The sequence below is a fragment of the Rhinolophus ferrumequinum genome, chromosome 12 (genome assembly GCF_004115265.2).
Source record: "Rhinolophus ferrumequinum isolate MPI-CBG mRhiFer1 chromosome 12, mRhiFer1_v1.p, whole genome shotgun sequence".
In the NCBI taxonomy this organism is placed as follows: Eukaryota; Metazoa; Chordata; class Mammalia; order Chiroptera; family Rhinolophidae; genus Rhinolophus; species Rhinolophus ferrumequinum.
In genome coordinates, this window is record NC_046295.1 from 80,912,002 (window position 1) to 80,929,397 (window position 17,396).

At 59.4% G+C, this 17,396-nt stretch overlaps 1 protein-coding gene across 4 annotated transcripts in view; it reads left to right on the forward strand.

Moving 5' to 3' along the window:
- Window positions 1-15,548, forward strand: part of ADAMTSL2 (ADAMTS like 2) — a 36,482-nt gene extending 20,934 nt beyond the window's left edge. For all 4 annotated transcript variants that reach the window (XM_033124056.1, XM_033124057.1, XM_033124058.1 and 1 more), the window contains 8 exons: window positions 4,377-4,474; window positions 7,702-7,828; window positions 8,914-9,127; window positions 9,211-9,366; window positions 9,869-10,039; window positions 10,754-10,930; window positions 13,859-14,003; window positions 14,789-15,548. In XM_033124056.1, coding sequence (XP_032979947.1) covers window positions 4,377-4,474; window positions 7,702-7,828; window positions 8,914-9,127; window positions 9,211-9,366; window positions 9,869-10,039; window positions 10,754-10,930; window positions 13,859-14,003; window positions 14,789-14,907 — 1,207 coding nt within the window. In that variant the 3' untranslated portion in view covers window positions 14,908-15,548. The remainder of the gene's footprint in view (window positions 1-4,376; window positions 4,475-7,701; window positions 7,829-8,913; window positions 9,128-9,210; window positions 9,367-9,868; window positions 10,040-10,753; window positions 10,931-13,858; window positions 14,004-14,788) is intronic.
- The last annotated feature ends 1,848 nt before the right edge of the window (window positions 15,549-17,396 follow it).

The following is a 17,396-nucleotide window of genomic DNA, read 5'->3' on the forward strand; positions in this document are numbered from 1 at the left end:
TCTTCACCGTCTTTGCATGTACGGCTGCTGGGCGTGAGGCAGACGCTCCAGGCTGTCCCCCGAATGTGGGCGACTCAGCACAAACTTCACTGCAGGCCAGAGAGGAGACTGGTGTAGGGTCCTGGGGGTGCTGCAGCCGGCGACCAGACCTCAGAATCAGGTATTAGGAACAAGGTCTTCTGCGGCGGGGGCTGGAGCTGCCTCTGGGATGGGCCATGTGACAAGCCAACTGGGGTCAGGCCCCAGAGCCAAGGACACTCATGAGGACACGGGGGCAGTCACAGCTGGTTACAACTGGACAGTCATATCTAGGGACAGCTGGGGACATCTGGACAATGACAACTGGCAATGCTTAGACAGTCATGGCTGGAGACCAGGAGCCTCCCTGCGTAGTCGGCGAAGCTGGGAGCAGGGTACCCCAGGCCTGCCACCATCCCTACTAGAGGACAATCCCTAATGACAAACCCCTTGGGCTCATGGCCACCCTGAAGTGTCCGTCCACCCTGAAGTTTCCCAAGAAACTCACAGGGCAGTGAGGCGGGCAGAAATGGCAGGACCAGGCTCAGCAGCCTCTGGAGGGGTGGGAGGGGCAGGGCGGGGGTGTGGAGGCAGGGATGGGCCACTGGGTTTTGTTTTGTCTTGTTCTCTGAGGACCCACCCAAACCCCTTGACTTTAAACAACAAACAGGACGTGAACCCTAGCCAGGGCTGAGGATGTGGGTGTCCTCGGGAGCTCGGGGGACGGCCGCTCCCCGCCATGCACCCCCAGGACGGGGCCTGCCTCTGACCTCCAGCTGTTTTCTGAGGTCCTGGCTCACATGAGGTACCTGGGACTGGAGGGCTTGAGGCGACATCTGGGCTCCGGCTGGGATTCTTTGCAAACATGGACAGGGGAGCTCTGGAGCCTCCTGTGGCCGCCCTTCTTCCCACAGGGGCACACCCATTCCCCAGCCCTGGGCCCAAAAACTTCCAGAGAGTGGGGCCTCACAGGTGTATGGGACCCAGTGGCTGGAAGGGGGTGACAGGCTTTGCTTTTGGGGTCTGGGTCTGAATCTGAAAGGGGGGGGCGTGTGGACAAAGGTTTGGGGTTCAGAATCAGCCAGCTCTAGGCCGTGACCCGGCCATTTACTTACAGCCTGAGCCTGGTTTCTGAAGTCCTTGCAGTGAGCTTGATTCGCCTAGGGCTGCCCTCCCCGCGTGAGGCACCTAGACCTGCCGGGTGAGGGCTCAGTAACAGAACTGTCCGTAACACAGCCAACCTCCAGGGTGAGGGAGGGACCCCCCACGGCTCCTGCCTCGGTGCAGGAGACCAGCTGTCTGAGGTCAGGGTCCCTCTCTGAACGGGTGGTCAGGGTGGCCGCACTATTTAATGTGGCTCAAGGCATGGAATATGTCTGTGGCGGTGGTGGCACGGTGAAAATCGCAGAAGACAGTGTCTGGAGAACTGAGTCGCCATCTCAGCTCTGCCCCCGTGAGCCTCAGACGCGGCTCCAACCCTCTCTGGGCCTCAGTTTCCCGATCACTACGGGAAGAACTTATCAGAAGATGCCTCAGGGCCCATCAGCTCAGGTATTCAAGGATTCCTAGGCCAGCTCAGGCACAAGCTTTTGGGTCTTAAGCCACCTTTTGGAGTCTTTCTTGCCCCATCCCAGTTGAATCTTACCCCACCCCCCTCAGCCGCACGGAGACACATGGGGTTTCCAGTAGGGACCCAGGGATCAATACAATCAATTGTCAACCCTCAGAAAGGCCCAGACGTGGTGAGATGGGGTGGCTCCCCTCTGGCTGCCATCAAAGGATGCTGCCAGGCAGGGACCAAAGATGGTCTTTTGAGATAAAGAAGGGCTGAGGGAGGCGTGGGGAAACCACCAGGCCAAAATAGCCCCGTCTCTGCGAGTTGTCCAAACACAGGAAGTTGCGTCTGCTCCCCAGAGAGGCTGAAATCAAAGGGGCAGCCCAGAAAGGAAAGGTTATTTTCATCTTCTCAGGCTGGCCTCAAACAATCAAGGAAGGCCCCGTCACCAGATGCAGAGGTTGGGAACAAGCGTCCAAGGCACAGAGACGCAGGGTCCCTCTCCCAGTCTGGAGGGGAAGAAAAGCAAGGAGTGTGCATTGTGGTTCCCTTATAAACAGGCGCCGTCACTGCAAAGCCTCTGCTGCCTGCGGTTGTACGAACCTGTGCTGGAGGCCGCTGGGCAGAGGGCCCGGAGCCGCGTGATTTGGAGCGTGCCATGCCTGGGCGGCCGTCACCAGGTGGAGTCTAGCAGTTCTGACTCTCAAGGCTGAGGGGGGTACCATCTCCCTTGCAGCTGGAGGTGGTGAAGGGCCGGGGGTACAGAGATTTCCTGGGTGGTTTTCTTCCTGGCGTTACTTCTAAGAACAGAACCTGGTAGGGTTGCCTTGCTGTGCAAATTCGTGCAGGGGTTTCAAGGGTTGTATGTGCTGTGTGTGACTCGAGCTGGTGCTAGTAAGAGCCATGTGTAGGCAGCTCCTCCAGAAATACCTTTTGTGCTTAAAATCTGAAGGGTTATTCTGAACTGGGCCACTCTTCCTGGAGTCAGGAATGAGTCACCCTGCCTGCTGGCGGGAGAGTGTGTAATTAGATAAAGATGGTGGCTTCGCCATGGGTGGGGTGGGGGGGGCACGGGCTGGATCTCTTTATCTCTTTGGTTCTGGGGGAGAATTTAAAGCTGTTGAAAGGGGGGGCGAGGGACCCAATCAGTAGTTTGGTATTTTTCAAATCAGCGGTTAGGGGGTGATATTCTGGGTTCTTCCGTCCCCAGAGGGCCTGCTTACGGGACCTGGGTGCTCTCCTAGGTTTCCACGGGTCCTTTGCTGTCAGATGACAGGGTGTTGGGAAAGGCCCTTTTAAAATTTTTCCTCATTTTTAAGGAGGAGGGCGGGTTGAGGCTACTTTCCCTTTCTCTCAGAGACCATGAAAAGCCTGGGGCGGGCTCCTGGTTGTGAAGCCCCCAGGTGAGGGGGCCCAGCAGGCTTGAGTAGCTGTGACATCAGCCACCAGCTCATACCTGCCCGGCCCGACCACCCTCTGCACGCTTCTCCTTCCCATCCCCTCCGGCCCCCGGCCCTGGGTGCATGCAGCCACACCAGTACATTTATGAGTTCAGGTCTCCGGGACATGGTTTCCTGGTTCTCAGAGCATGATGTGCCTTTCAGGGAGATGTTCCTGCAAAAGTAAATTGTAAGAGCAGTTCTCGTCCACTTGTGAAGTTCCAGAAGTTGGAATCCAGAGCAATGTCTGCATCACAGAATCAACTAGAAGGCCTTTTAGAATGTATGCCCTGCAACCCTCAGCCTGACAGCAGGTCCCAAGGAAGGGACCTGTGGACGTGTCTCCATAGCTGAGCCCTGTGAAATGAATGTAGCTCCTGTCCTCTTTAGCCAGCCCCTCTGGGCCGGAAGGGAGGTGGAGCTGGGGACGGGGCCTGCTGCCGTGCCCAGCGGAAGAGGGAGGTCGAGCCCTGGGTGACGTGCCAGCAGCCAGGCCAGGGCACCGTGTCCCCTTCTCTGGCTCTGTGGGCCCTGGAGCTGGGAGCCCAGAGACTGCCACTGTTGCAGCCACTTCCCTCATCCCCTGCTGAGTCCCAACCAGGCCTGCAGGACGATATTGAGGTTGGGCCCAGCACACCAACTGGTTCAAAGACGCAAACAGTCCTAACAATAGTTGGCTCAGGCCGCCTGAGTTCCGGCCAAGAATCCTGGCTGGTCGCTGGCGGGGAAGCTGCGTGCCTTTCTCCTTGCACAGCAGCCATTGCAGGCAGACCTGGGCAGAGGCGTCTGGAGGGGACGCAGCCACTCCCCCTGTCTGCGCTGAACTTTTCTATTTTGATAATTGGAGGCGAATGGATAATGTCCCTATTCAATCAGAATCCTGGCTGAAGGAGGCCGCAGGAGAGGATTCTGACACATTCTCAGTGCATACGGTGCTTTCTGACACCCCTTCCCAGAGAGGGGTCGGGGGAAAAGAAACCCAGTCTCAGATGTTAGAAGGTGAGAAACCCACCTGTGTGGAGGGATCACGATGTTGGTGAGCCCCCAGTTCTTCACCCGCCCCCGCTGCCCCCGAAGGAGCGTCAGCAGCAGTATGCTCGGACTAAATAATTGACATGGGAGACCACAGACATCCCTTGCATCCTAAACTGTGGCACCCTGTGGGTGCTCCATCCCTCCACTCTTTCCTAGATATGGCCGCTCGGACTCTAACAGGTGGGTTCAGCCTGGGACGCAGGACAGGTGTGCTGTCACGGAAAAGCACAACCGCCCCCGTGGATGAGAACACACCCTCCGACGAAAACTCATGCCCGTCAGTGAGCGTATGGCTTCTCACCCCCTTCTCTGCTTGTCCTTGTTTTCAGGACCAGGCCCAAGGCACGCAAGCAAGGCGTGAGCCCGGCGGACATGTACCGGTGGAAGCTGTCATCCCACGAACCCTGCAGTGCCACCTGCACCACAGGTACTGGTCACAGCTGCCGGGCTGCAGGACCCACTTACCTGCTTGTAGCCCCAAGCTGCCTGCAGGGAGCCTGTCTGCTGATTCCTTTCCGGATCTGGGAGGTAGTGTGCCGGATGTGACAGGGGCTGGGGTGTCCTCCTGCTCCCCGCATGCTGGACCACTGTCCTGGGCATTACACGGGCCCCCAAACACTCTTCGTCTGTTGTCGTTCATATCATGTCTTGTTAGAGCAAACGTCCTTTCGGTTCAAAGTAAGAAATCTCAGGTGGCGAGGAGTTTACTTTTGTTTCCACAAACATAGGAAGGGGGCAATAGACCCAGGCAGTCTGGGGCCGAGGCAATGGGTCGGGTTCTAGGACCTCGTCAGGAGAGGAGGTAGGAGGGGGCGGAGACCCCTTGGTGGCACCTGACAGGCAGACACATGTGGTTAGTAAGTGTTGAGCTGTGACTTGGACCCATGTCTGTCTGCACACATGGCTGGCCACCACCACACTGAGATGCTAGCTGCAGCCATCAGGGACTGGACTCTGTCTGCTGCCAGCTCTGGTTCCCTTCCCTGGGGGCTGCTGCAAGTTCAGATGGCAGAGCCAGCACCAGCACCCTGGCAAATGTGGCACGGAGACCTGAGAGCCACCTTCTCTATACTTCAGGCTTTATGGTTGGGTTTGGACAACACCTGGGGCTGCCACTCAAAATGTACAATGTCCCTGTCCCAGCAGCACCGCCCCCCTCCCCCCATGGCCTGAACTTTGGATGCTCCTGCAGTCCCTGGCCAATGAGGAGGATGACCGGGCCCTGGGCAGCCGTGGTCTGGGCTCAGTCACACCTCCCGCAGCCCTGCTTGGCATTTCAGGATATGGGCCCGAGAGAGCACCTGGTGAGGTGGCTGCAGGGCTCTGAACGGACCACAGGTCCTTATGTTCTGCTCACACTGCTCTCCCTCTCGGGCTGGAACCCAGGGCCCTACCTTCCTGAGCAGGACGTAGGACCCACGGAGTTTGCCCCTGGCATTCTGGAGGGCACAAGGCCAGCTTTGTGGGGCGTCAGTGGGCACTTGAGCTGCACTATCTGCTCGACCACACCAAGTGCCCTTGGAAAAGTGCTTGATCTCTGCAAGCCTCAGTTTTCTACCTGTAAAGCAGACACGCACCTGTGTGAAGGTGGTTGTGGGGACAGAGGTGAAATGAGATCTCCGGGCCCTTGCCGCCACCTCCCACACACTGTGCCCACATGAGATGCTCACATCAGTGGCTGCCTCCTCTCAAAACCCCATTTTACAGGGCGCCGAGGCCAGGCCGGGGTGGTGGTCGGGATTACAAACCTTCTGTGTCACGTGATATCTGTGCATGTTGAGCGGTGTCATGGGCACACCGCTGGGGCCCCACCCTGCCCTGTGCTTTGCCAAGATCTCATGTGAAGCGCTGTTAGGTCAGTGTGGCAGACCTGTGCCAAGCTCAGCCATAACAGGACGGCTTCCCTCTTTTCCTTAAAGATGCGCTCTAAGGGGGCGGTAGAAATGCAGGTGAATTGGTTTGGATTCTTCTTACCTTGAGTCTCAGGCAATGATTTCAAACTGTTCCTTGGTGCCCCCAGGGCACAGGGATGAGGGGAGTGGAGGCAGTGGACCCTGAGCTCGTCCCTCCAGAGGCCCAGGCGCAGCGAGGCCCCCCCATTGGTTTCATGGGTTGGGGCTCCCTGGTCTCTCTTATAAAAGGAAGGGCTCCCTGTCTAAGAAGGTTTGCAAAACATGGTGTTCAAGACCGAGTTAATGAAGAGCGGTCCAGAAAACTGGTGCTTTCATTCTCCCAGCGTCTCTGGGAGGTTCCCATGTGTGCGGATGGGGAAGCTGAGGCCTGGAGAGCCGGACAGTACTCATGTCACCGCACCAGGGAGAGACTGAGCTGGGACTTGAATTCTAGTCTCTCCTGCCAGGCCTCCACTTCGTGAGGTTGAGTGAATGAACAAGCAGGCACGTGGCGAGGGTCTGCAAGTCCCAGCCCCGGACGTCCCTGGGCCCCGTGGCTGGTGTCTGAGGCCTGGCACAACCCCAGCAGACCTGCCAGGAAGCCGGCCTCCTCCTGAGACAGGGCTAAAGGCTGCACAGCCCAGTGTTGGCAAATAGGGACCAGAGACTGCAGCCTGGCTCGTCCTTTACGGAAAAAAGAAAGAATCCCCATGTGGGCTCCTTCCCAGGCTGTTTCATTCTGTCCAGGGCTGGGACTTGGAGAGGCAGGAGCTGCTGGGAAGGGAGCGTGCGGGGGCTGGAGCTCTCCATGTAGGGGAAGTTGAGGGCTGGCCACCCAGCGATGAGGGTTCCATGCTCTCCATCCTTCAGGAAGGCGGATCTCTCTCTCTCTCTCTCTCCCCCTCTCTCCATCCCCCCCATTTCTCTCCACCCCCCCTCCGCTCCTCCCATATACACACACTATGGGAGCAGCAACAACAAAACCTGCCCCCACCTAGGCCTTCACCAGGGGCCTAACAACTACCCTGAGGCATCCTGACCCCTTGGCAGGGACCCACCACTACTTAGTGAGTTGGCCTGTGTGCCAGCTGGGTGTCAGGCACAGGGGTGCCGGAGGGGGGGGAGGACAGAGGAAAAGAGGGTGGAGATGGGTCAAGGAATTAAGAGAGCTGGCCCTTTACATCCCGTCCTCTGATGGGATTTATAAAGTCCTGGGGAGCCCATAAAAGGAGACACACACACTATTGGAAAAAGAAGGTTCAAGAGGGAGTTTGCTGGAGAATGGGGCACGCCACAGGAGGGCAGGGAGGGTCTAAAGACCTGGGGAGGCTGGAAAGGGCTGGAATGGTTAGGTTTTCTATATCCGTCCATCCGTCCGTCCGTCTGTCCGTCCGTCCATCCACACAGAGGTGGGTAGTTGTTGAATGAATGAAAATTAGTGACACCTGCTGTATGGCCTCTGTAAGGGACAACTTGCGTTTATTCAAAGCTCAGGGTCTGTGACATATGAACTGGGTGTCCAGCCTGGGCTGGCTGGGGTGGGGGTGAGGGTACAAAGAGAAGAGGTCAGACACTGGGACGCGGGTGGAGAGAGAGTTCAGTCCTCGCTGGGTTCTCCCACAGTTCTGTAAGCTGGTTACGGTCATTATCCCCAATTTAAACCAGGAAGCTGGGCTCTGAGCGGTCAGGTCATGTGGCCCGTCGGCTGGTCTCCAAGGTGCTCACGTGTGGCTCACAGGCCCTTCCCTTGTCCTGAACCCAGGGGTCATGTCGACCTACGCCATGTGTGTTCGTTATGACGGCATCGAGGTGGACGACAGCTACTGCGATGCCCTGACCCGTCCTGAGCCGGTTCAAGAGTTCTGTGCTGGGAGGGAGTGCCAGCCCAGGTACCTGCCACCCAGTGCCCCAGGCAGAGTTGGGGGGAGGCAGCTGGGCTCTGCTTTGCCGCTGCCCAGAGGAGTTTGCATCCTGCTCCTCCAAGGGGCTTTATGGGCGGGGCCAGCGGGGAGGGGCCATACTGACCTGTCTGTCAGGGTCCTTCTGTGTCTTCCATGCTTTGCAGTATAATCTGACGCTGTGCCTCGCATGCAGTAGGTGGCCAATTAATGCCTTCCACCGCAGATTGAGAAACCATTCTGAACATTACTCTGTCCTATGATGATGACACATTTGCCCCTAGGCCTACTTGGCGCAGCTAGGATGTTTATGAATTAAACGGATTACACCAAAAGTGCCAAGAGGACTGGCCGTACCTGGGAGGTGGGAGAAGGTCCTGTCTTTGTAGCCCGCACGTCACAGATGGTCAGACATGGAGCCCTAACCATGTCCTCTTCCTCTTCACCGTCGTGGCGGGAGCTGGTGCAGGGGCCCCAGATGAGCCCGAGGGTGCCAGCCTCCCATCACTTGTCATTTGGGAGCAAACTTACCTTGGAGGCCTGCTCCCTGACGCTGCTACGTGCCCCTTTTCTCCTGCCTTGCTCCCTCTGAGCCTCTGCTCCCTGACCATTTGCTCCTTTCTTAGAAGCTGGGTGTGCAGCCCTGGGTCCCGCTGCTCCCCTCAAAAATCCCCACGGCAGGGCTTAGGGATCTGGGGGGGTGATCCCAGTGTGAGCAAGGGAACAGGGCCAGGACCTGGTCCCCAGTGTCTGGAAGGCCAGGTGGGTGGGTGGGTGCTGAGGTGAGAGCAGGTGGAGGCAGCGTGAGCTCCTGGGCAGGGTGGCCCAGTGCACACTCGGGACACGAGTTAGGCATCAGTGCCCACCCACACCGAGGTGTTTCCTAGAGAACTCGGGGTCCCCACGGCGGCAGCCTCCACCGTGGGGGCCTCAGCAGCTCAGCCCTGGTGATTTTGGGCCACACAGGTGGGGGAGGGAGGAGTGGGCACATATTGTTGGGGGGTGTGGGGCTGCAGGGGGTCCTGGCGGCAGGAAGGGAGGTGGGGGTCGCTGAGGGCCGGCCCCTCCCGAGGCAGGTGGGAGACGAGCAGCTGGAGTGAGTGTTCTCGCACCTGCGGTGAGGGCCACCAGTTCCGCATCGTGCGCTGCTGGAAGATGCTGTCGCCCGGCTTCGACAGCTCCGTGTACAGCGACCTGTGTGAGGCGGCCGAGGCCGTGAGGCCTGAGGAGCGCAAGACGTGCCGGAACCCGGCCTGTGGGCCGCAGTGGGAGATGTCAGAGTGGTCTGAGGTGAGCATGTGCGCTGGCGAGCAGGGAGGGGGCCTGGCGTGCACGAGGGCCGTCCTGACACCGGCCCTCGCCTGGCTCCGCAGTGCACGGCCAAGTGTGGGGAGCGCAGCGTGGTGACCAGGGACATTCGCTGCTCCGAGGATGAGAAGCTGTGTGACCCCAACACCAGGCCCGTCGGGGAGAAGGACTGCACAGGCCCCCCCTGTGACCGCCAGTGGACTGTCTCTGACTGGGGGCCGGTGAGGAAGGGGCCCCTGGGGGCGTGCTTCGAGGGGTGGCCAGGGCACGAGGCCAGTGCTTCGTCCAGCTGTGCCTCAGTCTCCCCATTTTTCCGGAGTGAGGACATGGGGGAAGAACTGGGCCTTCTCCTTGTTATGATGAAGAATCGAGGCCTTTATCCAAAACCAGGTGGCTCGCATGGCAATCCCCTTTTAAACTAACCCCTTGGCCCATCTCCCTGTGCCTCTGTCTCTGTCTCTCTTCTGGAAGAGAGACGCTCAGGTGCTCCCCGGGAACCCCTCTGGGTGCTGTGTGTGCACATGACCTTTGAGGTGTGCTTTTCTCTGTGTGTGTTTTTCATCAAACATGCAATATTTCTGTCATTAGCACAGAAAATGTTATTTAAAAATGTGGTTACCATGGCAACAGCTCCCCACATTGCCCGGGGAGCTGTTCCTCTCTCTTGGGCATGACCTCAGGGGGACCTGGGAGGTCCGCTCTCACCTGGGTGTCCCCCTGCAGTGCAGTGGGAGCTGTGGCCAGGGCCGCATGATTAGACATGTGTACTGCAAGACCAGCGACGGACGGGTGGTGCCTGAGTCTCAGTGCCAGATGGAGACCAAGCCTCTGGCCATCCACCCCTGCGGGGACAGGAACTGCCCTGCCCACTGGCTGGCCCAGGACTGGGAGCGGGTGAGTACTGTGAGCCCAGCCGCAGGGCCCTCTCTGACCAGGACGGCGTTTGGCTGGGAGCCAGGGGCTGGAATAACAGATTGGTCAAAATGACGGCTTAATTGCAAATTATGAGGGCACAATTCACGAAAAATTAATTTGAAATAGAAGAAGCCAAAAGAGTAGGAAAACCCCTTAAAACTTTCCAAATCTATTTAGGCAAATGCTCAAGGATGCATGCAGAATTAGTATTGTTCCCCTGCCACGGTGCCCCCACCCCTACGCCCCATACATGGAAAACCAGAGTAGAGGCCTTCAGGCTGTACTTGCTTTTGGCCCCCACCGGGTCCTCTGCAACTGTCTGTTCTCATGACCAAGTGCATGGTCACCAACTTGCCTTGTCAGACGAATTGTTCTTAACCCAACTGCTTTCAACCAGTTGTTTCAGGCAGATGGCTAGTAGCCAAATCATCCTGGGCCAAACTGTCATTAACTGTTTTGTTTCAGAACAGATGGTTTTCTGCTAGATTGCTCTTGATCAAATCTGTTTGGGGCCAAATGGGCTAAATGGGCCAAATGGTTATTGACCAAAGAGTTCTCCGCCGATTTGCCATCCCTCTAACCGTTTCACCCAATTGCTACTGACCAAGCCATGGTCGCCGGCGTCGCCGTGGGCCGTGTGTTCCGGTCCTCCCGGCCTCTGGCCTCTGATCTTTGTCTGTCCCCTGGCCTCAGTGCAACACCACCTGTGGCCGAGGTGTAAAGAAGAGGCTGATCCTGTGCATGGAGTTGGCCAATGGGAAGCCGCAGACGCGCAGCGGCCCCGAATGTGGCCTGGCCAAGAAGCCCCCGGAGGAGAGCACCTGCTTCGAAAGGCCCTGCTTCAAGTGGTACACCAGCCCGTGGTCTGAGGTGAGTGCTCGCTGGCCCCCTGTGAGGCTACCTGAGGCCAGGCCTGGGGTCTGGTCCTGCCTCGGTCCCTCCCCTCCTGTCCCAAACGCCCCTCATGTTTCCCCCCTTGGCCCCCATCAGGGCCTTCTGTCGCCAGAAAGCTTCTCAACTCTACCAAGTCAGCTGGTGTGAGAGCCACCTCCTCCAGGAAGCCTTCTCAGATCTCACCTCTGGGATCCCTGCAGGGCTCATCGTGGGTGTTTTTAGCCTGGGTCACTTTTGGCCTTTCATTGTAGCCTTTCCGTTGTATGTTTGACAGTGCATGTTCCTGACGCCCATCATAGGGCCGCCTGAGCCCAGGTGGGCACTGGGGACGTGCGGGGCTAAGTCAGACAGCCGCCTAGCCCCAGAAGTCAGAGTCAAGGCGGGACGCAGGCTGAGGGATGCAGAGGCATGGAGGGACGTGTGCATCGGGGGCACAGGGAAGCCAGAAGGCAGGGCAACAACTCCTGGGCAGCCTGGCCCTTGCACAGTGCTGAGGGTGCCTCAGCGTCACACTGTTGGGGGGCAGGGAGCCGAGCTGTCTCTTCCCCCTGCAGCCAGGAACAAAGCCCTCACCTCCTGGGCAGTGAGGGGTCCCCTTTCCTCCTACCAACAGCCCCATGGGGAGGGGGCTCTCCTTCCCATTTCAGAGAGGCAGAAACTGAAATTCAGAGAGATGTCTGACCCACTTGGGTCCTGCAGCTACTTGGGAGTGTGGCAGACACCCCCTGTCCCAGGCGGGAGAGGAATCTGCAAAATGAAGGGGAACTCCAGGGCCCCCAAGGTGCGTGGGCTGCCTGCAGAGATGAAGCCGCAGCGTTTCCCAGATAGGGCGGCAGACGCCCCCGTTCTCTGGCTGACAGAAAGGGTCGGTTTAACTTCTGTTTTCTCTTCTGACCCCTTCCCCTGGGACTTCCTGGTGTGAATCCAGGCTCCGGGGGCTTGTTGGGCCCCAGCCTCACAGCTCCGGAGTCCTGTCTAGACAGCACTTGGAGTGAATCACACCATCTCCTCGCCTCCGTCTCCGCTGTCTCCTTAGCAACACTGTGGCTCATGTGCCCCCGTCCCCTCCCCACCTAGTAGTGCCATAAACTGTCAAGAGGGGCAAGTGGGGACCAGGTTAGGCTCTGAGCGTCACTGGGGGGTGGAGATCAGGGGCCTGGATGACAAGGCTGCCATGGCCAGGAGGTGTGACCGGTGTCGTGCCTCCGGCCAAGGGATGACATAGACGTCCCATGGGACTGGAAGCACAGGACATTCACTGTCACATTCCGCAGTGTGTCGCAAACCCACACTGAGGCTTCCATGTGCTCACCTGACAGGTGGTGCCACCTCCCCAAACTTAAGAGTTCAAGGTCAAGATTCTAAGTGTGAGACGGGGGTGAGTCGGGGGATTCCGTGAATGCCTCCCTCACTCAGAGTGGGCGGGGCCGGGGCCTCCATCCCTACCCAGGCCCAGGGTTCTCAGTGGAGGGACAGGGTGGCGTCTGGGCTCAAACCCTGCCCCAGAGGGGACCTCTGCTCTCCCTACAGCATGTGTGCTCGCTCAAGAGGGAGGACACTCACACTGGTTCATTCTGTGTTGCCAGAAAAGTACCCCACCCTGGGAGAAAGAGAGGGGCTGAGGGGCTGGGGGCTGTCCCCGGAGGCGTCAGCCAGGAGGAGCAGGACCACCTAGTGGCTATGGAGACCCAGGCATGTCAGAGAGCCAGGGTCCCCGCTGGGTTGGCTGAGCACAGCTGGGAGGGGAAGGCGGGAAGGGTGGCAGGTGAGGCCTGACTGGGGCTGGGGTCCCCAGGAGCCATGCTATGATGTGCACATTGCAAAGAGCGTCGGCCTCAGGGGTTGAGGGGGCCGCTGTGAGGTGGCGACCAGGACCTACGCGGTGCAAGCGCTGTGCTGGCTGCTCAGCCGTGGAAGGGAGGAGAGCATGAAGGGGGCCCCAGAAGGACAGCCTGGGAGTGTCGGGGGAGGGGCACCCCCTATTGCCCTGATGACAGCGGGAGGCTGAGGGGTGACTGGCGTGATAGATGGTTTGCATGGGGACCTCTGTCACTGCCCCTGTTTGAGGCTGCCCCTCCTGGAGACGGGGGCTCAGTGAGAGTTCATTCCTCCCAGCTGTCCCATCCATTCCCCAGGGACAGAGGAGCGGGTGCCAGGGCACATCCAGAGGCTCCTTGGGGCGTCCACCCAAGGCTGACTGTCCTCTGCTCCATGCCACGCCAGCCTCTCGTGGCTTCCAGACTGGGCCAACCCCCAGGCTGGAGGACCACTGGGTGGGCGGCCCTGCCTGCTGAGACTAATCCTCCCTGAGCCTCTGCAAACAGAACAAGAGGTGGGCCCAGGGAACCGAGGGCTCAGGTCCCAGATGGGCCTGGGTGATGTGGGGTCACCCACCTGGGGGGAGTGAGAGGGAGCCACCACCCGCAGGATGCTGGCAGGAGGACGGTGGGGTGATGGGTCAGCAGCTGTCTGTGCTGCTCTGGGCAGCTCAGCGGGGTTTTCCAAGGGGAACATCTGGACAGGGAGCCTCAGGATGGGGGTGTGGCTTTGGAGGATCCGTTTAACCGGCCCACAACAGACATAGCTTTCTACTGGAGTGGAACACCAGAGCTCTGCCTCGGCCCTGGCCTGTGTGTCCTGAGCATTGCAGGACCCAGGAAAGCCTGGGGGGATAGTTGAAAGAGGAGGGGTTCAGTCCCTCGCTGTGCAGACAGGGAAACTGAGGCAGCACTGGGTGGGGCTGAGTATCAGTCCCCTGACTGCCAGCCAGGGCCCCTTTCTCCCCCGTCATCTCAAGCTCTCATGTGTCCTGTGTCAGTTGAGACGCAGCAGCTTGGTGAGACGGTGGGGTTTCCCTCCTGCCCCACCGGGTAGGGCTTTGCCACGTCCTCTCTCCCTCATCAGTGCACCAAGACCTGCGGGGTGGGTGTGCGGATGCGGGACGTGAAGTGCTACCAGGGGACGGACATTGTCCGCGGCTGTGACCCACTGGTGAAGCCCGTCGGCAGACAGGCCTGTGACCTGCAGCCCTGTCCCACGGAGCCCCCAGGTGAGCAGGGGTAGGCTGAGGGCTGGGCAGGAGCTTCCCGAGGAGGTGTGGGTGGGGCCAGACCCTGAAGGCTGAGCAGACGTCAGCCAGAGGACCAGGCGGGTTAGTGGTTATGGAGACTGGGGTAGATGGGAGAGCGAGGGTCCCCCCTGGACTGGCCAAGGCCAGCCAGGAGTTGAGGGTGGAAAGGGTGGCAAGTGAGGCCTGACTGGGGCTTGGGGTCCTCTGGAGCCATACGAAGACCTGCACGTTGCAAAGAGCATCCTGCCTCAGAATATGGGAGGGCAGCTGTGGGGCGGGGACTCAGCCGGGGCAGTCCAGTGCTGGGCACACAGGAGGCAGGGAGGCTGGGGGCTGAAGCCGATCTCTGGCTCAGGCTCCTGGGAGATGGACGAGGTGACGGGCTCTGCTTTGCATGTACTGAGGAGAGGGGTCACCTGTGGGCCTCCCAGGGATACTCTGGGGGTGACATCAGTGGCTCCTCCAAATCCTGGCCCCTGGTCATCACCCTTCCCTGTGCACAGATCAAACCACTTGATGGGATCAGTGAAATCCCTGGGGAGGGATGGGGACAGGAACCTGAGTGCCTGCAGCTGGGTGGGAGGCCCATTGCCCCTGAACTCGGGAGGGGGCATGTATGATCCAGCTGTGCACAGGCACTCTGCCACCCAGGGCCACCATTGTGCAGACCTCGTTCCCTCAGTTGAGGAAAAGAGAGGTGGGTTGGGGTGGGGAGGAAGTCCTATCCTGATACCCGTGCCTCACCCCCCATGGTCCTTCCACAGACGACAGCTGCCAGGACCAGCCAGGTACCAACTGCGCCCTGGCCATCAAGGTGAACCTCTGTGGCCACTGGTACTACAGCAAGGCATGCTGTCGTTCCTGCAGGCCCCCCCACTCCTAGGCCTGGCCGCCGGGGCCCTCAGAGACCTGAGCACCCCGCCCCCAGGGCCACCGCAGCTCCTGGGGCCCCTCCTCGGACACCCTTCCTGCAGGGCACCCCGGGCTGTGAAGATGGACACTGAGCCTCTGCTCTCCCGGGGAAGGAGAGCCCCTGGGCGCCCGTCGGCCTCTCCGGACAGAAACGCCCCTGCCGTGGGCAGTTGTTCTTAGAGCCTGAGGATGGTGTGTTTGTGGTTCCCATCCCCCAACACCCAGCCGCCCGAGGGGGTCCAGAGGCCAGAGCCCAGAGGTGGAGGTGACCGTCTCCCCTCCGTCCCCACAGCTGCCTCCATTCTCTGGGGGGCTGAACCTTCTGCTTGGCCGTGGGAAGGTCCTCTCTGCCTCCAGGACCTGACGCTGGTGGAGGGGGGCGGGCAGACAGGGAGATGCTGGTGCCGCCTCAGACCAGATGCTATTCCTCCCAGAGGAACGTTTATCTCCCAACTTAGCATCCGTTGCCTCCCTTATACGAAGCTGGCGTGCACGGAGGGACCACCGCACTTTACGCCTGGGAAGAGGCACTCTTTTTCACGGTATACCTGTAATGTCGTCTCCGTCAGTACTCCTCTGTATGATAATAAAGTGGTCGTATTTATGGCGGCATTGTGGGCTCTCAGTGGCTCTGGCAGGAGGGACAGGGCAGCGAGGGGGCTTTGAGAGCCAGCATGCAGCCGTCCAGCTGACCTACTCGGAAAGATGTGCTGAAGCTTCAGGTCTGGGGACAGGCCTGGGGCTGGGGCTGAGGGCCAGGCTGCAGCGGCTCCCTGAGGAAACGACAGTAGGGTGAAGGAAGCAGAGATGAAAGAATGGGGAGCCTGCAGGGAAGGGTGTTCAGGGGGCATCCAGACTCCGGTGCTGGAGTCAGAATTGAGTCGAGTTCTTGAGCCTATCCACAGTGGGGACCTGGGGGTCCGGAGATCTGGAGACATGTGGGGGGAACTGGGGAATGCGTGGAGGGCCCTGGTGAAACATGGGGAGCCTGGCAGGACCTGGGGGGAGCCTGGAGTGTCCTGGCAGGACATGGAGGGGGTCCTGGTGGGAACTCCATAACCTGAGTCTTGGGAGAAAAGCTCCCGCTTCAGGATGTGTTGGGCAGAGCAGAAGCGATGAGGCAGGGGGGTGGGGGACCCACAATGAATGCCCAGGAAATATCCTTCATTATTCTTTCGGGACCTCAGAGAAGGACTACTTAATCTGGACTTTGGGTGCAGGGACACAGGACGGCTTCCTGGAGGAGGTGCTGTTTAGGGTGGTCCAGCATCAGGAATGGTTCTGCCAGATGAAAGGTTGGGGAGGAGTGTGGGGGAGGAGGAGACAGTCTGCACAGAGCCTCGAGAGAGAGACTGGATGTGTCCAGGATGCTGAAAGCAACGTGGATGCTGCAGCAAAGGGAGGACGCAGGTGTCCACCTGATGCAGGAACGCAAGACTGAGCAGCCGAGGGTGTGGGGACAGGTAGCAGGATGGCAAGTGGCTGCTTCCTCAGGATGCGGGGCCAGCCTGTTCCCAAACCAGGACCAGAGCAGGGGCCTCAGTGTTAGGATGGCATGACTGACACTGAAGCCTCATTGAGGAGCATAAGGTGGGCTCGTTCAAGGTCACCAGCTTGCTTCCGGGGGAGGTGAGGCACCCCCCCCCCCCGTGCCCTGGCATTGCCCCCCTGCTCTTCTCTCGCCCACTCCTCCCCCCTCCGTCTCCTTCTCTCCTATGTCCGTCCTCCCCACCCTCCTTTCTGCCAACACTTATTGTGAGCTGACTGTATGCCAGGCTCTGTGCCCAGTGCCTTGTGAGCACCGCCTCGCTTACGCGTCCCAAAAGCTGTATTAGTATCATAACCACCCCTTGTGTTGATGCTGAGACGGAGGCCCAGAGACCTCAGTCACTTGCCCCAGGTGACCCAGCCTGTCACCCACAACTGTTCTCCAAGAGCTCAGAGTTTAGGTCAGTGGTTCCCAGTCTTGGGAGATGGACACAGCCACCCTGGGAAACTCGAAAATGAACGTGGCTTGATGTGGCCGCCCCGCTGGGCAGAGCCCTGACCCCCTGGGCTGGACTGGAGAGGGAAGGCTGGCTCCACCTGGTACTGGGCTGGACACAGCCCTTCCCAGAAAGTTCCGGAGAGGAGTGTAGACTGGTCTGGAGTCCCAGGTGGACTGCAGATAGCAGCATGGTGGGCTGGAGGGGAGTTTTATTGGCTTCTGCTGTTCCCAGGGAGCAGGCAGCTTCCCGCAGGCCCCACGGTGGAGCTGAGTGAACTCACGTGGACGGCGCTTCATTTCAATTTGATCTATGAATCTATACAGAGGATAGAGACCAGCGAAGGAAATAGGAAAATGGAACAGAACAGCCACAGGAAGTGCCAGCTCCTGACGCTCACCTCCCCCCGCCCCCCACCCCCCTCCCCTAAGCTAATGCATCAGAAACAAACTCGAGGAGTCGAGGAGTTCACAGA